The sequence below is a fragment of the Apteryx mantelli genome, chromosome 1 (genome assembly GCF_036417845.1).
Source record: "Apteryx mantelli isolate bAptMan1 chromosome 1, bAptMan1.hap1, whole genome shotgun sequence".
In the NCBI taxonomy this organism is placed as follows: Eukaryota; Metazoa; Chordata; class Aves; order Apterygiformes; family Apterygidae; genus Apteryx; species Apteryx mantelli.
The window spans coordinates 151224742-151242585 of record NC_089978.1 but is presented as its reverse complement, the minus strand read 5'-3'; the positions used below and the strand labels follow the sequence as shown (position 1 = coordinate 151242585).

General features: G+C 38.7%; 1 protein-coding gene across 10 annotated transcripts in view; it reads right to left on the bottom strand.

Annotated features, from left to right (window-relative positions):
* The window catches only part of EPS8 (EGFR pathway substrate 8, signaling adaptor), a 140849-nt gene that overhangs the window by 17564 nt on the left and 105441 nt on the right, over positions 1 to 17844 (bottom strand). For 9 of the 10 annotated variants that reach the window (XM_067306577.1, XM_067306561.1, XM_067306569.1 and 6 more), the window contains 7 exons: positions 17584 to 17672; positions 14100 to 14174; positions 13336 to 13484; positions 10827 to 11010; positions 6541 to 6674; positions 2719 to 2830; positions 1645 to 1788 (listed from right to left, as the gene is read on the bottom strand). In XM_067306577.1, coding sequence (XP_067162678.1) covers positions 1645 to 1788; positions 2719 to 2830; positions 6541 to 6674; positions 10827 to 11010; positions 13336 to 13484; positions 14100 to 14174; positions 17584 to 17672 — 887 coding nt within the window. The remainder of the gene's footprint in view (positions 1 to 1644; positions 1789 to 2718; positions 2831 to 6540; positions 6675 to 10826; positions 11011 to 13335; positions 13485 to 14099; positions 14175 to 17583; positions 17673 to 17844) is intronic. The other variant, XM_067306611.1, reaches the window with a different exon arrangement.

Here is a 17844-nt window from a genome sequence, read left to right as displayed (position 1 = left end):
TCAAGCTCATATTTAAATAAGTTAAAACTACAAAGGAAATAAACAATGGACTGCAGGGAACAACCTGCCAGAGGGGAAAAAAACAGATTATCTTAAATGCCATTCTCTGCCCCTAATTTTCATAGGTCTGTGGAGAACGCTTTGTGAAAATGAGGATTTTATTATTTCCTATGTCATGTAATTATTTTGTACAGAAGACTTCAAAACCTGCAGTACATTACAAAAAACCTCTACTCAAAGCTATACGCACTTAGTCTGCTCAATATTTCTTGGCAAATTTCAAACACACAAAATTACATGCACTTAAAGAAAAAAAGAAGTCAGATCTTTAAACGAGGATTTGAAAAGCACTCTAGATACATGTTTCATTTCACGCACAGATAAAAACCAGAATCAATTTAGAAAGAGAGCAAATGGTATTTGGCAAACATTTAGGGACAGGAAAAACTCAGAAACAGCCTGATTCAAAGCCCACCAAGCTCAAGAGACGTCTACCAAAGTACTGGGCCAGAAATACCCTAAGACCTGTTTCTTGAGAGATTTTCCATATCCCTGGAAAGGTTGGAAATACTGCAAAGGCTCTATCTTTCATGTTAGCTATACATACAGCATCTGGCACAGTGACACTTTCAATTGGGACTTTTAGATGACTCTGCAATAGAGACAGTTAACAACAACATTATGGTATTTCTAGTTTTTCAGTCATCAGCTGATGACACAGCTGATGACACAAGGAATGAATATTAGGTTAAATTAAATGAAATTAAATTTCAAGTTTCAACACAAGTTTGGCTTGCATTTGGGCTGAAAGGCTGATGCGGAGGAAGGCCTGAAACTTCTGCTTAATCCAAATGTGTTTGCCTTGTGTGTTTACGAGCCTCCAGCCCACTCAAACTTAGTGCAAAAACGCGCACTACAACTGTATCATGCAAATCCTTACTCAGGTTGATAGTCACACTGAGGTAAGGTTTTTTGTCTGTTCTTTCTTGTTTGTTTGCTTTTAGTACTTTACCCTATAATTCTATGTATACAAGAAATAACAAAAATAATTAATTCTATACCACAACATGAAAATTAGGCCAGAAGCCTAGATTGCAGTTGATGCACAGGGACAGTAATTGAAAAATACCTACTTTGTGAACTTAATAGCAAAGGCACATATTTTATTATAACTCCAAAATTTTAGTAATTAAATAAATTCAAGTCTAAGATAGAGACACACACAAAGGCAGAAACAGAAAAGAAAAGCTAATGTTCACTCTCCTAGAAGAAACAAAGATGACCCTACCTTAAATAATTCAAACTCCTTCTTTGGCATCAACAGCTATCAATCCACATAGGATATTTGCAATTGAAATAAATGCATAAACTTCCATTAGGATGGAAATTACCACCTCTCAGCAAACAAGCAGAAAAAAAACCTTAAAGGAAAAGATTTTGCTACGTTTCTGTCAACTTTATTCTCACGTTAGACTCTATGCAATACAGAAATCAACCTCAGCCTTTAAAAAAAAAAATAAAAATCTTTGATACATCAGTGGAACATGCAGGTTTTTTTAAGCTTTGCTGTGGAACGCTTTCCTTCTTCAAAACACATGCACATGCGCTTCAAAAGAAAGTTTTGCTCCTAAGGAGCGGACGTACCTGGATGGTGCGGGTATATGCAGGTTCTGACCATCCTGGACCACCTTCTTGATTTCTCAGTGGGTCCAAAATGTTGTTTGGCACGAAGCCTGCACTGCCGCTTTTATTCTGAACCTTCCACCACTGCTTCCTGTCATCCAGAATCTGAAATAGTTTGGCAAGTTAATTGTGTATTTTTTTCCTACTTTTCTCCTGTCAGCACTTACACTGTACATAATAAAAACAAAACTGTTATTTTGCCAGGTTTCATGTTTGTTGACAGATCTTACATAGATGCCTCTAAAGAACCACTGTAGGCTTCCTGGATTATCCCCATAACTAATTGTACACTGTAGTGCTGCACTTTTCAAAACATGGCTCTGAAGAAAGGATTTGAAAGAAAAGCATGTAATGACCTCATGTGAACTCAGACAAGTCAGCTCACGTGTGAAGGACAACAGTGGATACAAGAACAGAAACACTTGTGCAAAGATGATGGATGGCATCTCGACTATCTACTGCCGACAATCAGAAAACCTAACTACAAATATGGAGAAATGCATCATTCTAGGAAGGCACAAATTTGGAGACGAAGCGCTTCTGAGTGAATGAGGGGTTGGTACAGGTTGGCTAGCAGAAATCTGATTTCTGACTACCTGCAGTGCAATCTTACATAAAACATTTTCTCTCTTTGCTGCTCCCTCCCTCCCACACTTCTCCAACTCTCAAGTTACCAACCCTTCCAGGAAAGGACAGCCTTTCATTATGCCCTGCACACACACAGGCAGTACACAGAGCTAGTTATTTAAATACTATCAAATTATGCTTTGAAAAGCAACACTGGAGAAGACGGAAGAACACCACACAAATATATTTATAATGTGGACCTCTACAGCAACAAGTCGTAAATCAGCACAGAATCTCTCTTTATCTTGCCTATAACTCGACACAAATTAATTGAGCTTTCCATATTAATGGAGATAAACTGGAACAACACATTGAAGTCATCATTTGGGACAGCCACACTGCCTACAGGGAAGATATCCTCAGCTTTGAGAGGCACTAGAAATTGTTTTCTCTTTGCAAAAAAATTACCTCCACAATCTCATCCTTCATGACAGAAAGCTCACTGTTGTTTCTTGCCATAAACTCATACTTGCATTTGGCATATTTCTTGGGCTGTGCTCTACTGTGTGCTTCATAGTTTCTGTAAAGCAAAAATCAGACTATTTTTCAGTGAGGCATTCAAGCAAATAAAAAACAAAGACAAAATGCCCTCTTTTAACAATCTGCAAAACACTTAAACAAAAAAGCCACCATAACATCATGTTGCTATAAAACTGGCCTATTCACAATACACTGATTAAGTTTCAAAGAAAAGAAAAAAAGATAAAAAAGCAGTTGAGTTACATTTACCTCAAAAACTGAGTGATCTTTATTGGCTCACTGCTTGCAATATGTATAACAACAACTTGGATTAGCAGATGCCATTGCATAAAGATAAATACATACACTAGATTTAGTGTGTTTTCCGATACGAAACTACGTTAGCTTGACATAAAAGCAAATGAATACACTGAGATTGGATTTTTTTTTTTTTTACAAACCATTTTGTACAAACTATCTTGTGCTTTGAATTAAATTATATTTCTAGGCTCCATCATAAAATAAATTTCAGATCACATAATAAATGAATAACTTTTTGGTATTGATTCTAATGGACTTAAACTGCTAATTAAAAAAAAAAAAAAATTGTCTGGTATAGGTCAGCTCTCCTAATTGACCATAAGATACCATAAACACTAACAACCCCGAACTGTTACATCAGCTAAAAATGAAAAATAACTTCAAGGTAGTTAAGAACAGGGTTCATTGTAGAATAAAGTATATCACAGAAAACTACTGAGGTATACTGTTTCTTTGAGGAAAAATCTGTTCAGATTTGATCAAACCCACACTGTCTTTGGGTGAAAAGCTATTATTTTCTTTGATGTACTACTATTTCAAGGTCAGAAGCCCCCCTCCCCCCTCAAAAAGCATCTAAAAGAAAGAGGTCCATTATTCACCTATTGCAAGTGACAACCTAAATCCATATCATATAGTAAAGTTTAAAAAAAAAAAAAAAGGATAATGAAAAGATTAAACAAGCAACGGCATGAAAAGCTGCATACAACATCACAGCACAGAGGTACAAATGCATCCGACTGCTGATGTTCACAGGGTGACTGTGGCTCCCCGGCACGCCCGGCTTTCCAGTGGTTACCTAGCTATTACGTGGCTGTGGAGAACTGTCTCACTTAACTTGGAGAGCAGAACAAAGGAACAGTCATATTCAGATTGAAAATGTATCATTTTGAAAGAAAGATGAAACACTAAAAGCATTTAAAGAGAGAATGAAAAATATGGGTTGAACTGCTGCCTGCAGAATAGCTGTTGTGAGGTTGAAAGGTGAGTAATCTCAATTTTTCAGCCACCCACTCAAAATTTATACAATTTTGAAGTGCTTTCTCACCATTTTAGGCATATGACTACTAATGTACCTCTGAAGCTACTTTTACTGTTAAGCTGCCTTTCCAAACTCTGTGCTGGGAAACAGACTGACTACATCTTCCTGCCTTGCCTACAGCTAACCATCCTGTTCCCTCCAAGAACTATAACTCAGGCAGAATTTACAAAGAAATGCTTACGCTTCAGTTTTACCTAACTCTGTTGCAATCAACAGTAACATCCCTAGAACATAGGCAGGCCGGTGACTGCATGTTGTGAAGGGACCATAATTCTTCAAGTCTAGCTTAATGAGCCAAACAGTTTTCTTGTGGCAGAAATATTCTCAATGCTTCCATCCATTCATCCTCCACTGTGTTTCCTTATTGCCTATCGGATATATTGTAATTGCAACTCTTTGCTCTCCTGTGCACGTCAAATGGGAGCCTAGTGGATTATAGGGCCTTCCAGGGTCCTCCTCCACAAATGACGGCACAAAAATAAACCACACAGCATATTTTGACACAGCACGACTTGCTGAAGAATTGCATTCAGACTATGTTGCTTGGCATCAGAGGGAGCCTTGAACACAGGAGCCCCAGGTGGACCCTAATAATACACTGGAAGTTTAAGATCCTGATAGTTCAAGCTGCCCAAGGAAAGCACCTCTTACTCTAGGTCCTGACATGTTAGAACTTGGCTCATTGAAGTTGCCAGTGATTAAATAAAAAGTCAAAAAACAGCTGAAATGGCTGAAATGGTCAGTTTGTATTCCTCCCTCCCCCACCACCTGTTTCTTCACAGTTGCTTTAACACTTATCTTTAAATTGAAGTTACTTATGGTGATACATATTAATAGCTTCCCCCACACACAATGAGCGCATATTATATGTCTCAAGAGCCAATTAGCAAATGAGAATGTTTGTGTAGCATCGAACAGGCTGGGAAATAATGATACGCTGCAGATGTTTGCATCAGCACTAGCCATCTCGACTCCCTCCTGCAGTCAATGGTGAGAAATCAGCACCGCTATAGCACCTCTCGTTTCACGTCGTTCAAAAGACTAACTTCACCTTACATGAACTGCTTCTTAGAAACACCCATTCTCTTTACCCACTACAAAGGAGGCTTCAATGACTAATTCAGATGCAGCCGGATACACTGATACCATCTGCAGCTCAGTGCAGCGAGTCTCATTCTCGAAACCTGAAATGGAGGCAAGAGCACTTGCATGGAATACTCTTACTCTGAGAGGACAAAACAGGCCTTATCATGTTACAGATAAAAGAGAAAGGAAGTTCTAGTAGAGATCATCCAGATTGCAAGCTGAGTGGTACTGAGAGAAGAACCCAAAGAGTAAACAAGTTTGAGAAAAAGATTAGATATCACTACTACTGCTGTTGTTGTTATTAAGAATAAAACCAAACTTCAGGAAAAGAGTCAAGTCTTTGTCCTGCACAACATGGAGGAGCTTGTTTGCATGCAGATTAGCAGAAGAATCTTTTGGCACATAGCTCAAACCTAGGAGATGTGCAAAGGTTTTCATCAATAGTGTCACAGCAGTGCTTTATTGTTTGTTTTTGTTTTTTTAAGCCAACGATCTTATCCCCAAAACTTAGCTTAAACATCTTCCATGACACTTATACTAAACGTACAGTTCATACGGTGTATAAGGAATACCGTTTGCATGGGGGAGTAATGCCAGCCCTGCTTTACTGATTTACTCCCACAGCTTGCCCTGATACAAATTCTCCATACACACAAGGCTGAGACTGCAAGGATCAGTGCATTCAATCTTCCTAAGCTATTTGGATTTAGGCTAAAATGGAGGGGATGAAAAAGGATGTGCAAAAAGACTCTGGTTGCTAAGCAAACATTTCAGAGCATTTTGTGTAACTAAACATTTGGAAAAGAGCAGAAGGAATGATTAGTTACTACTCTGAAAGTGAATGTTTACGCACCAGTCCAGAAAGCAAAAAGCAGAACACCAAGGAGCAGTAAGTGAGCAGCTACACAAATCAAACAATTGTTCAAAACAATGACAGATGAATCTCAGTAGATTTGTAATTCTTTGTAGTTCCATAAAGAGCAAAGCATACCTTTTAAAAACTATGAAAAAGTAGAAATATAATTTAAATGCAAACAAGAGGATCCAGTGTTCTGATTCAGGTTGATAGGTGATTCCACTACATCATTTTTGACAAAAGCATCAATTTACAGGGCACATAAACAGGGTACTACCTAGAGAATATACTAAAAGAGTCTTAAAGATGTGCTTTAGAGAAGCAAAAGCAAGATACCCACTGCTAACCAGAATTGCTTCCTTACAGAAATAACGACACAACCAGAGGTAATTACAGACACCACCACCCCAACAGCAGCAAGTCGGGACAGTTATCCACAGCACTACATACGACGTTGACTCCGTGTTACCTATCTACATGCCGGCTAACAGTTTGCTTAAAGGCAGCAACAGCGGCCCCTTGGTCCAGCAGAGGCCCTCTTTTGTAAACGGTGTTACTGAATGCATACCCATCAGCCGGAGGGTAGTCGGGAACACCGGGAGGCTGCAAGACAAAAACACAAAGCCACAAAGTGGATTAGTGTCACCTGCGCGCCGAGGACAGCACTGGCTTAGCGCACCTAATCCAGAAGCCCCAGGGTCCCTGCCAGCATCTGCATGTCCCTGTTCTCAGGTGCTCGCGGTTCTGCCATGAAAAGTTAATAACCTCTGCATTTCAAACACACAAACAGCGAGATCAAAAGGAAGAGAATAAAAGGATTTCTACCCTAAGTCATCCCGCTGCATTAATATTGCAGGGCATGTTCTTTAGAAAAACAGTTCTCTGGGGCAAGATCCATGTCAGCTTTTAGATATCCCTACAGCAACAGAACTTGCAAACAACGATTGAAGGGCTTTAAAATAAACTGAATAGAGAAACTGCTTTGAGCTTTTGTTCTAAACACACGCTTTAAGGCAGAAAACTCTAGCAAGCTAAAGCTAAGTCTCGGTAAGAAATAAAGCCTCCACAATAAAATTGTGGCTCATTTCTGTCACCTTCCTATTGAATATGACTGAAGTCAGTGAAAAAATACAAAAAGGAAAGTGATTCTCAGTGTAATTAAGGATTTTAATTAAAGAAAATCATCACAGTTTATGACAGGCGCCTATATAAGCATATCTGACCCTTTGCAAAACTCTTTTTAAGAAGCAGCTCTTCACAAAAGCCCAACCTGAAATCCAGCAATGATACTCTGCTTCTAGTAAGAATTATTTTAAAATCCATTGCCCCAAATAAATTATTTTAATAATTAATCTCCACTTAATTTCTGAAGATATAAGTTGCTCATTCTAGACCTCTTTTTCTCATAACATCATCCCGTTGCACAAGTTAGAACAACTGAGCTTCATCGGAAATTCTCAAATCTCGCAGTCTGGTTTCTGATTTTTCTTGCTGTGTGGCTACAGAAAAGTTACCCACCTCATTTATGTCTCAGAGTATCAGACCTGGTGCCCAGCGGCATTTATTTGTGGTGCTGAGGCTTTGTGAAGTGAAAAGCACAAAGAAACCCATATATGCAGAATATTCTTAAAAAATACATTAGGAAAACCTCTTTGAAAAAATCTCAAGTGTCAGCTAGTTTACACATTACACCAAAAGATACCCAGGGAGCAGGAATTTGTTTTATTTCACACAGAAATTATTTGCGCAGCCTCAGCCTCACAGGACTGCAATCACTGGTTCCCCGTTGTTTCGCTGCCATTTGAAGTCACCATCACAGAGGTGACTGTACCCTGAGCACCCTGTGGAGCAAACTGCGCGTGCAACTGCATCATCAGGTTCAGGAATGGCAAGAAAAAAAAAAACAAAAAAAAAAACTCAGGAACCAGAATATCTGATGCATTTTACTAGGTGCCAGATCAATCTCCAGAAATAAGGGCCGGGCACCATAACTACTGGAGCAGCACGCATGGTGTTATCCCACCCGGCACTGCTCCCTGCAAGGGGCGTCCCGCAGGAAGGGGGTCCAGGACACCCCACACCCAGCGCTAAGGCAAAAGGAGGGAGGCTCACGAAGGCGCCTCAGTCCAACATCACACCAAGGCATGAGGCAAATTAGAGACAAGAAGCGAACACTTAAACTCTCATTTTCCCTTTGCTTTTCACTGAACAAGCTGTTACAACAGACTTACGAACGAATAATTAAGGCGGCCACTCTGGCGTAGCTCGCTATAGGGCAGTCCAGTCGCTGCAGGCAAATAGCATTTGGCACTCACATTGCTCTTTCCAGCTGAGCACTTAAAGCACTTTGCAGCTATTAAGCAGCTTGGCGCTTTTTGCCCTGGAGTTGCTGCTGAGGAGGGAGCTCACGTGGAAGGCCAAGGTGCCAGGGTTAAGCGACTTGGCCAAGACCACATGGGAATCAGTGACAGAGTCAAGAACCACAGCCTGAAATCTCACCTTTGATTTTTTTATTTTATTTATTTTTATTTATTTTTTAAAGACCAATCAAAAGAGTCTAGGCTGTCACAAACAATTACCAATCCAAAGAGCATTACTATATAGACACCAAACCCTCTCCCCTATCTTTTTCCCCACCACCAAGATTTTGTTTTAACTTATTACACATAAAAACATTACATGAAATATTTACAATCATCAGAACACAAAACCTAACGCTCTAGTTTTTTTTAATGCTATTTTGTATATTTCACACAGCACTCAAAGTGGATAAAGGGGTTTTTTTGATTTCAAAGAAGCACGACTGAGGAAATCAAGAAACCTGCATAGGAAATGTAGGGCAGTAGTGAGACTCTGAGACGATGTTTGATGTGTTTTTTTGGGGAAATGAGTGGGGAAGGGGGTGACAGCAATGGCAACAGCCAGATTTTACATTATTGTGCCCATTAACTTTACTAAATGCTTTTTTGCTCAAAATAAATCATAGACAATAACTTTTTCTTCAGTTCATTAGTTCTTGTATATTTTATCAGGCTTAAAGCCAAACAGTGTTTTAAGCAATCAAATGTGAACCACGTTAGCCTCCTTTGCTTGGGAGAAGTTTTACCCAGCTTTTTCATCTCTATAGCCGAGTAGGATTTTTTTTCTTTTTAACCAAATTAAGATTTTCGTCAAAACAGAGTTTTATTGTGACAAGTTTTCCATGGGCAGTTTTGATAAACTTTCTGGGGGAAGCTTTGTTATCTCCATTGCAGAGAATTGCCCTGCAAGAGCAAGCCAGCCCACAGTAGCCAGTAATACAGTATATTATGAATTCAGGTCAATCTGCCTACAACTGAACATTGGTCTCTTATATTTGAGACAAATACCCTAACCACAAAAATGCTCTGATTTTTTTATTTTTTTATTTTTTAATAATGAAAGTTGCATGAGACAGAAATGGCTTTTCCTCCCTAGCTTTAGACATCTCTGGGCCACATCCCTGTATATACACACACGATCTCCTAACACACCTATGAAATGGCAGGCTCCTCTCTAGGGTTATGTGCTACCGAATGGCAAAGGGCAGTCACTCCTACACAGAGAAATGCTCACTGCAGTAACTCAACATTAGAAAGCTGAACCCTGCTCAGAGCCAAAAATGGCAACTATGAGGAATATTTTTCAAAAGCACAAATGGCAATCAGGTTGTCCTTCTGAAACCCTTCCTTTGAATCTTCTTCTACACATGCATTTCTGTCACTAAAATGTTTGTCAAGCTCACCATTATACCATTAAGACAAAATCCAGTATCATACTATTAAGATGTACTCTGAATGCAGTACTGGTGTAGATTGCTTGAGGAAGACATGAAAGTCTATGGACTGAACCTAGAAAATTTTTTCATGCATAGTTACCAAATACTCTTAGTAACTCAAGTACAGCTGTTAGAGACTTGGACTAGTTAAGCCTTCATTTAAACTAAAGCTAGTACAGGAAAAATAAATACATGAATAACGTTTATATCCTCCCCAACAACAAAAAACACCCCAAACATTTATGTATTTAAAAAAGTAATAGCTTTTCTTGTGGGGGGAGGGGGGGAAAGCATCAAGATCTGCTTTTATTCTTTAATTTTCACATAAACTGAAGTACATTTTCTGACCAGCTCTGAGAAGAGAGAGGACAGAATCTTCATAGTCAGCCCTCTAGCTCCTCAGTGGAGTTGGTCAGAAAATGTACTTCAGTTTGTGCAAAGGCTTTAAGCTAGTGGAGCATGTTTCCATTCTCCAAACAGAAGGAGAAGGGGATGGAAAAATGCTCCTTTGCAACAGTTCTAATTGGCAGCTGTTTTTCAAAAGCAAGCCTAAATTACTTGACATGGCATCACTCTGATAGCATCTGTGAGTATTTTACTGAAATACAGTGGAAGTCTCAAGAAATTATGAAAAGAACATTAAATTCCACATTTCTGAACAAGCAGCTTAAATCCAGCATTCCCCTGAAAGTGTTTTTTTGCATGTGTATGTGCACAGATGCACATTTGAGAACAAGAAAGATGCAGACACACTTTGGTCCAAATTCTGCCTAAAGTATATGGAAACAAAAACCAATGGGATCTGAAAGTGCAGGAGAGGAATCAAACTGAATCTTAGGAGCTTGAATTCTCCTCCCGGCTGAGGTAGGAAAACCCACTGAGGTTTTATGAAGGAAGGAGTTTCATTTAACTAATTAAGAAAACGAATAATTTAAAAAACACTATATTGCTTAACCTACCTCAGTTGACAATCTTCTCATTTCTTGTTTCCGCTGCTGCTCTGCAACGTTTGCCACAGACTCAGCCAAATGATTGAGTTCTTGTTCCTTTGGAGCTCCTACGAAGTTCAGCAAAGGAGGCTCCCAACCATTTCGGAAACGAGGGACATAGGGTGGAATAAAGTGGTCTTTGGGCCAGTCCGCTCTGCATGAAAAGTAAATTAGAGATCTGTATCAAGAGGCATACAAATATTTTTAATAGTTTTCCTAAGAATTGAAATGCTTTATAATTTTTAGGAATAAAGAGAGGAGACTGGAATTACAGTACAAAAATAATTATGCTAGACTGCAGAAAATTGGCAGAAAGCATTATTCATTGACCACAATTATGCTCTTTGCTGTGCTTAGCAGAAAAACTGCTCCTGCCCTAAGGACCAGTTAGAGTTAAGACGCAACAAATTTCTGTCTCATAGCAAAGGATGAGTAATAGAAAAATCAATCACAAAAAACCCTGTGATTTATTTTAATTGCTAGATGGGAAGAAGTATTGTAATGCTGTATTTATGTTAAAGCATAGACAAAAGACTTCAAAGAAACAGTCTGCTTTAAAAGATTTGAAAGTAGACATGAAGCATGGATTGCTAGGGGACCTAGCAATACCTACATAAAAAAAATTAGAGGATAAATAGCTTTTCCTACAAAACAAAACTCCACACACTCTACAAAACAAGAATTATCATCACATTTGCTGCTTTATAGACCAGATTTTTTTAAACTGTACTACTTCTTAGAGCTCCTTTAGCATTCCTTATTCTCATACACAATACCTAAATTAATGCTTTCATGCTCTGCCTTTGCAATATACATAACACACTATCCTGCAGCATAAATTACTGTCTCTTCACAGTAGTAGCAGAAGGGGGAATGTACCTTACAGTCTTTTAATGTTCTCATTATTGACACTGTTGAAAATGAATCAAGTGACAAGTGCTGTCAGTTAAACGAGTTACAGGACCAGTTAGCATTTATTAGCCCATCAGCAAGCCAATGCTAGATCTGTTGAGTTTTATCATTCACTTCTTGCTAAACTGCACCACAGTATACCTCTGTACACTGAGGCCAAACAGACCGTCATTTCTAATGCCCGTAGCTCATCCATTTATATGTCAAGTGCTTTTTTCTTCCTAGCCCAACAGGAGCTACTTCTCTTTGGACTAAGCTGTTTTTTTCAGAAGGTACTAAGGGAATGATGATGGTAATGCCCAAGACGAGGAGCCCATTATTTCATTCAGTGATCATATACCCTGCAAAGGGTACACAGGGCTCCAGCACTGCAAGGGAATTTCCATAGCCAGACTCACCACAAGCTGCAGCAAAGCCAGTGGAGCTCTGGGCAGGTGAAGGTAAGCAGATGATGCTTTGCCTGGATAAACACTTTGGCAATCACAAGGAGCTGCAACTGATGTTTCCAGCTCATTTCACAATGGCAAGCTAAACAACGGCCCAAAGAAGGACAAGCTTGGAGATTTCCTGAAACAAAGTGAGATCAAGAAGGAGGAGGACCTATACCTTGCTCTCCCTACTCTGAGGACCTTCATCACTTCACATTTTAGGGTTTTTCGTTCAGCCTCTTCCACCAGTAAAGCACTCAACTACTTTTTCACTGTATTTTTTTCTTCTAGAAATCCAATTGAAAGATGTTTATTTCCTGATTTGGACTCTAAGAACAAGGATGAGTACACTCAAATACATGACGCACTTCCAACCCAAGCCATTACATGTTTAACTATTATCACATGTCCTAATCTACCACAGATGTCAGAGTTAAGGCACACTGTTAATTAAGAATGTTCTACTTACCTAAGTAATTTCAGACTATATACTCGGCTCAAAACCATTATGTACAAAGTAGCTAGTTTTTAGCTAAGCCAAACCATAATAGTGAAACCATTAGATGCAATGTGCAGGGTAAGTACGTGTAACGTGATTCAGCCAACAACCACTGTTCAGAAGTTATAAACATTTTCCTTATAGCTTATTGTGATGCTTTTGAAGGAGAAAAGATATTGTAAATTTCTAGCTTTTAATAATCATTGGCAGTTAAAAATTAAAATCAGCTTGTATCTTCTTTTTCAATATTTCATCACTTCTTATTGCACTTTCTTAAAATAGATTTTTCATCAAGTCCAAATGGTTGGTTGCCAAAACAACGGTGAAAAACAACTGGAAACATGTAAAGGACAGTTCAGAAAAATAATGCAAGAGGTTATGTAATCAAGTCTCACCTCCTTGATACCATGGACAGAAAGAAAATTACTGTCTGAAATTTCCCACTCCATGCAACCCCTAAAACCAAAACTCTCCAAAATCCCACTGAATCAAAGGGTTCCTTTCCAAAAACTTCAAAGAAGAATTCCAAGGAGCACACCAAACTAATATGAAGTTTGCTGATAGTAGATAATCTGGTTAAGACCACACTAATAAACTTGAGTTGAGATCATCTCTAAAATATGCGAAGACTTTTTCTCACCTAGCTTTAGTCCATGTGTCACCCAACGACATCCACAACTGCCCTTCTTCACTGGTGACGGTAAATCGCAGGAAGTCTATAGTATCCTTCGTTAGGAGGGGGCTGAGTACTGTACTAGCAAGCTCTGGACCTCCTGTTGTCTGCACCACCTAAGTCCCGATATTAAAATAATAGAAAGATCATCCATATCATCAGTCATAAAGTTCATCTGAATATAAAGCATCTATAGTGATGCTAGGAAACATTTATTACCAAAATGGGGGGAAGGCAACCTCTGAGAAGCTAACAGTGTGTCCTAATGTCCTAAGGATGAACTAAAACCATTCACTGCAGAACTGCTGTTCTAGTCACCTACGATCTTACATTTAGACCCACTTTTGACAACGCTATTCAACTTACTCTACTGATCATAAAACACTTACTTTCATTAAATAAACAAATGGCTATGCTTCCAATGCTCCTTATGCACTATGTAAACTAAGCAATTATTTCCATTTTTTATTGTTAATTAGAAATGATAATGACAAACCTTAACACACACAAAGCTAAGGATGATTTAAATAAATATATTTAATAGATGGGAATACATGCAGAAAAGGATATATTTATTTTCTAAAAAGTTCATCATCCTCTGATACACACATTTCTCCTTAGTTATTGTCCAGGGACACATCATTTCAAACTTGTTATCCTTGCAAAGGTTATAGAGCATATAAATACAAGAGTTCTGAAGGAAAACATTGAAAAGAGTTATAAAACCTTACCATATGTAGTGGTGTAAAGAGAAAATGAACCAATTCAGCTGCACTAGGATTCTGGATATGCAACTTCAATTTGGCCTGAGGGAACGTGAAAACATATTTTAAGAAGTAGTTAACTTTTATAACAATAAATACTTAACATAAGAATGGCCATGCCAGGTCAGACCACATGTCTGTCTAAGCTGAATGGTTTGTCTCTGACATTAGTTCAGACCAAGTACGAAGGAAAGAGTGTAAGAGAACAGAGCAAGCATACAGCGATCTTTCCCCAACTACTGTATCCTCTGGTAGTTTGTAGCTCAGGGGCTGTTTGAACTAGAAGTAGTATTTTGTATTAATAGCCACCAGTGGATTCTTCTGCTCCATAAATTCATCCACTTACTTTGAATCTGTATAAATTTTGCATCTTGTTGTGCAAAACAAGGAGTTCCACAACTTAATTATATGTTTTGTAAATAAGTATCTCCTTTGGAAGATTGTCACCTTTTAGTTTTATGAGTACTTTATAGTTCTTGGGTTAAAAGAAAACTGAGCAATCATACCCTACTCACTTTTTCCAGTGTTGCTCATAATTATTTAGAGCTTTATTACAGTCTCCCTTTTTGTAGAATTTTTCAAGTTAAAGAGAAGTCTATCCAGTCATTCCTCGGAGCATTCTTGTCCTTCTCTGTACCTTCTTCAGTTCTGCTACATTCCCATACAGAGCAAAATGAAACTGGTGTACATAATGGCACAGTGATGTTCCTTATTTGTTCATTTTTTCCTTTCTTTCCTAATGGTTCTTAACATTTGTTTGGTTGATCACTATTGAGCACAGATGATGTTCTCACAAAAATCTGTATTACAACACCAACATTTTGTTCCTGTCTAGCAGAAGTTAGCTTGAAGTCTATTGTTCTAAATGTAACATTAGATCCATTTTCCCACCTGTACATGACACTACTATATCCATCAATACTGAATTTCATCTGTCACTTTACTGTTTGCTATCATGAAGTATTTCTATATTTCTCAGATATACAGAGCTGTCTGGAAATTCTATCCTGTGGGATTTTTTTTTTTCTTTTAATAGACCAACTATCTAGGTACAGACCTCAGGGGTACCGGCCCATAGTCCCTCAGATCTCCCTGGAAGCATTTAAAGATAACTGGCATTTCCTTAACCACTTCCCTTCCTCTGGAATCAAGGCAGTTTTGAGAGAGGTCGCACACCCCAATGTATACTTCGGTGATTTAATCCACAAGCTTTTGGAAGAAATGGATGAAGTTCCCAAGGCTTCTGTCGATCTGTTTCTTGTCATTTTGATTAGTTGTTCTCTAACCCTCCATTACTTGAAACAGATATTCTTTCATGCCACCATTGTTTACATGGAACATACTGCCCACTGCCAAGCTCCTCCAAGAAAATATATGCACAAAAAATTCATATACTTTCTCTGCTACAGCTTCTCTGAGGTTTCCTTTTATTCACTGATCACTCACTAGCCTGACAGACTCCAGAAGCATGAAGCACACCAGAATGTGTTTTAAGAAATATTATTAGCTTTCATTGCATTTTGCAGACTGTTCCTTGCACTCCTTTCAGCCTTAGTCTATTTTTACATTTAGCTTTCCAGGGTGTGTCTTCAAATGAAGAAATAAGAAGGATGTACTTTTACTTCTAATAACTTCCTATACATTGTTCTTCAGTCATACCAACTTTCTTTTGGTCTTTCTAAGTTTTTTTTGACAGATGGCAGGCATTTTCTGTGAGTCTCCAGTATGGTGTTTTTAAATAGTTTCCATTCAACTGGCAAGGATCTTATTCTTTCAGCTGCCTCTTTTATTTTTAAACTAGATTCTTCATTTTACTTAGTTATTTATATTATTTAGTTTATTTAAAATAAAGCACCAGGAAGTGAAATTTCAGGATTTTGTGACTCCTGCAATGATGCTGAAGCAAAGCACTGTTACAGTGCACCTCTTCAAGAATAACATTAGAAAACAGGTCCTGAATTCTACTTAGCACCAAAACAAGAAATGCTTCTTCTCTTTAAGGTCCACAAAGCAGATAACAGCAGCATGTTTAAAACCAGGGCAGGGGGAACAGGGGGAAAAAAAAAAAAAAAAAAAAAACCCACACCTCAGCTTGATATTTGCTGGATAAATGTCAACTGTCCTATTACTGTTGTGCCTCTTGTATTGCAACTTATTTGGTCTCTGTAAACATTTAGTACAATACACTTGCACAGTGCACAGGAGATAAAGACTCAAAGGTACACAGGTTAGTCTTAGGTGAAAAACTAAATTAAATGCAGAATGCAGTAAGAAGTAATAATGAAGACATTTTAAGATTGCAAGCACTATTACCAAGATAACCAATTTCCCTGTTGGCCTAGCTCCCACAGCAACTGGAAGGGCCAGTCAGTATCCGGCAGGAAGTGCACTGAAGATGTCCCTCTGCTTGTTGAGGGCACATAACATGGCAGCAATGCGGACAGAGCCTTCTGGGGCCAGAGAGGTCCTGATTAATGAGAGCAACAAGCACCGAGAACCTGATGGGTGCAGCTGAATGAAACTAATTTAAGGCCACAGCTTGTGAAGCTGGCAAACATGCAAGAGAGCTGCCTGTGGTCCCAACAGACTTTCCTAGAAGTCTTTTTATATTTTAAACTCACATTTTGCAAGTAGAAAGATTTTAAAGAACAAGGATGCTGAAAGAGGGAGAAATATGATCCCCTAGTCACTAGCACCGTGCAGAGCCTTTAAGGAGCAGTCCCCCAAGAGCTGACCCGAAGGCCACCCTAGGCCAGAGGTCATCACTGCTGCTCTTGGTTCAGCTCCAAACAGACAGGAAAAAGGGAAAGGCCAAGACCAGTCACCTATCAGCTCAGCCATCTTCCTATTCGCTGGCCAAGGACCAAATGAGATTATATGTCCAAGTCCATCCACATTATTAAGAAGATATTTGTGGGTCTGCTTCTTTTTAAAGGGCAGCAGAGACCAAGACAACACAGGCCCTGGCTCCCAGTTCCCCGAAGGGTGTGAACACCTCTGCGCAGTTGGTAGCAGCAGGCCCACCAGATTTCTCTACACAGACAAGGCACCAGGAAAATTAGACAGAAGACATAGTTTGATAACTGCATTCCCAAAGACCAGATGAACTTCTGAAGTTCCCTCAGGGGAGTCAAAAACAAGACATTCCCACCACCTGGAGTATCAGGAATCTCCAAAGAAACCCAACTTAAAAATAACTACAAAGCAAATCTGTTGCATTATTCGTTCTCATTCTTCCTCCTCCTCTTCATCTTTCACTTTAGTTCCTCACTTCATACCAATGGGATGGACAGGGCTCTTAAAACACAGGAAAACTAAGGCAGCAAAACTGACACACAAATGAATTTGTAGCAGCAGGGAAAACAAAGATTATCTTATACCAACATCATTTACCCCAGGAAAAAATGTTGTAGCATGCCTCACAAAACCATATAGGTTAGCAGTTACTTACCACAAGATTGAAGCCATGCTTGAATTTTTGGAAGCAGTCAACAAACTCATCTGTAGGTGGTGGCTTTGCACGGAGAGTAAGAACTCCCTCTGGTGAACAAAATGAGAAAAATCATACATACATATGTAAAATTTAATTTCTATAAATATTGCAGATATATTAAACACAAAAATATTTATATTTTAGTTTTATATTTACTTCATTAAATATAAATTATGGATTTATGATTATTCTTTATATTTTATATAAACAAAATTAAAT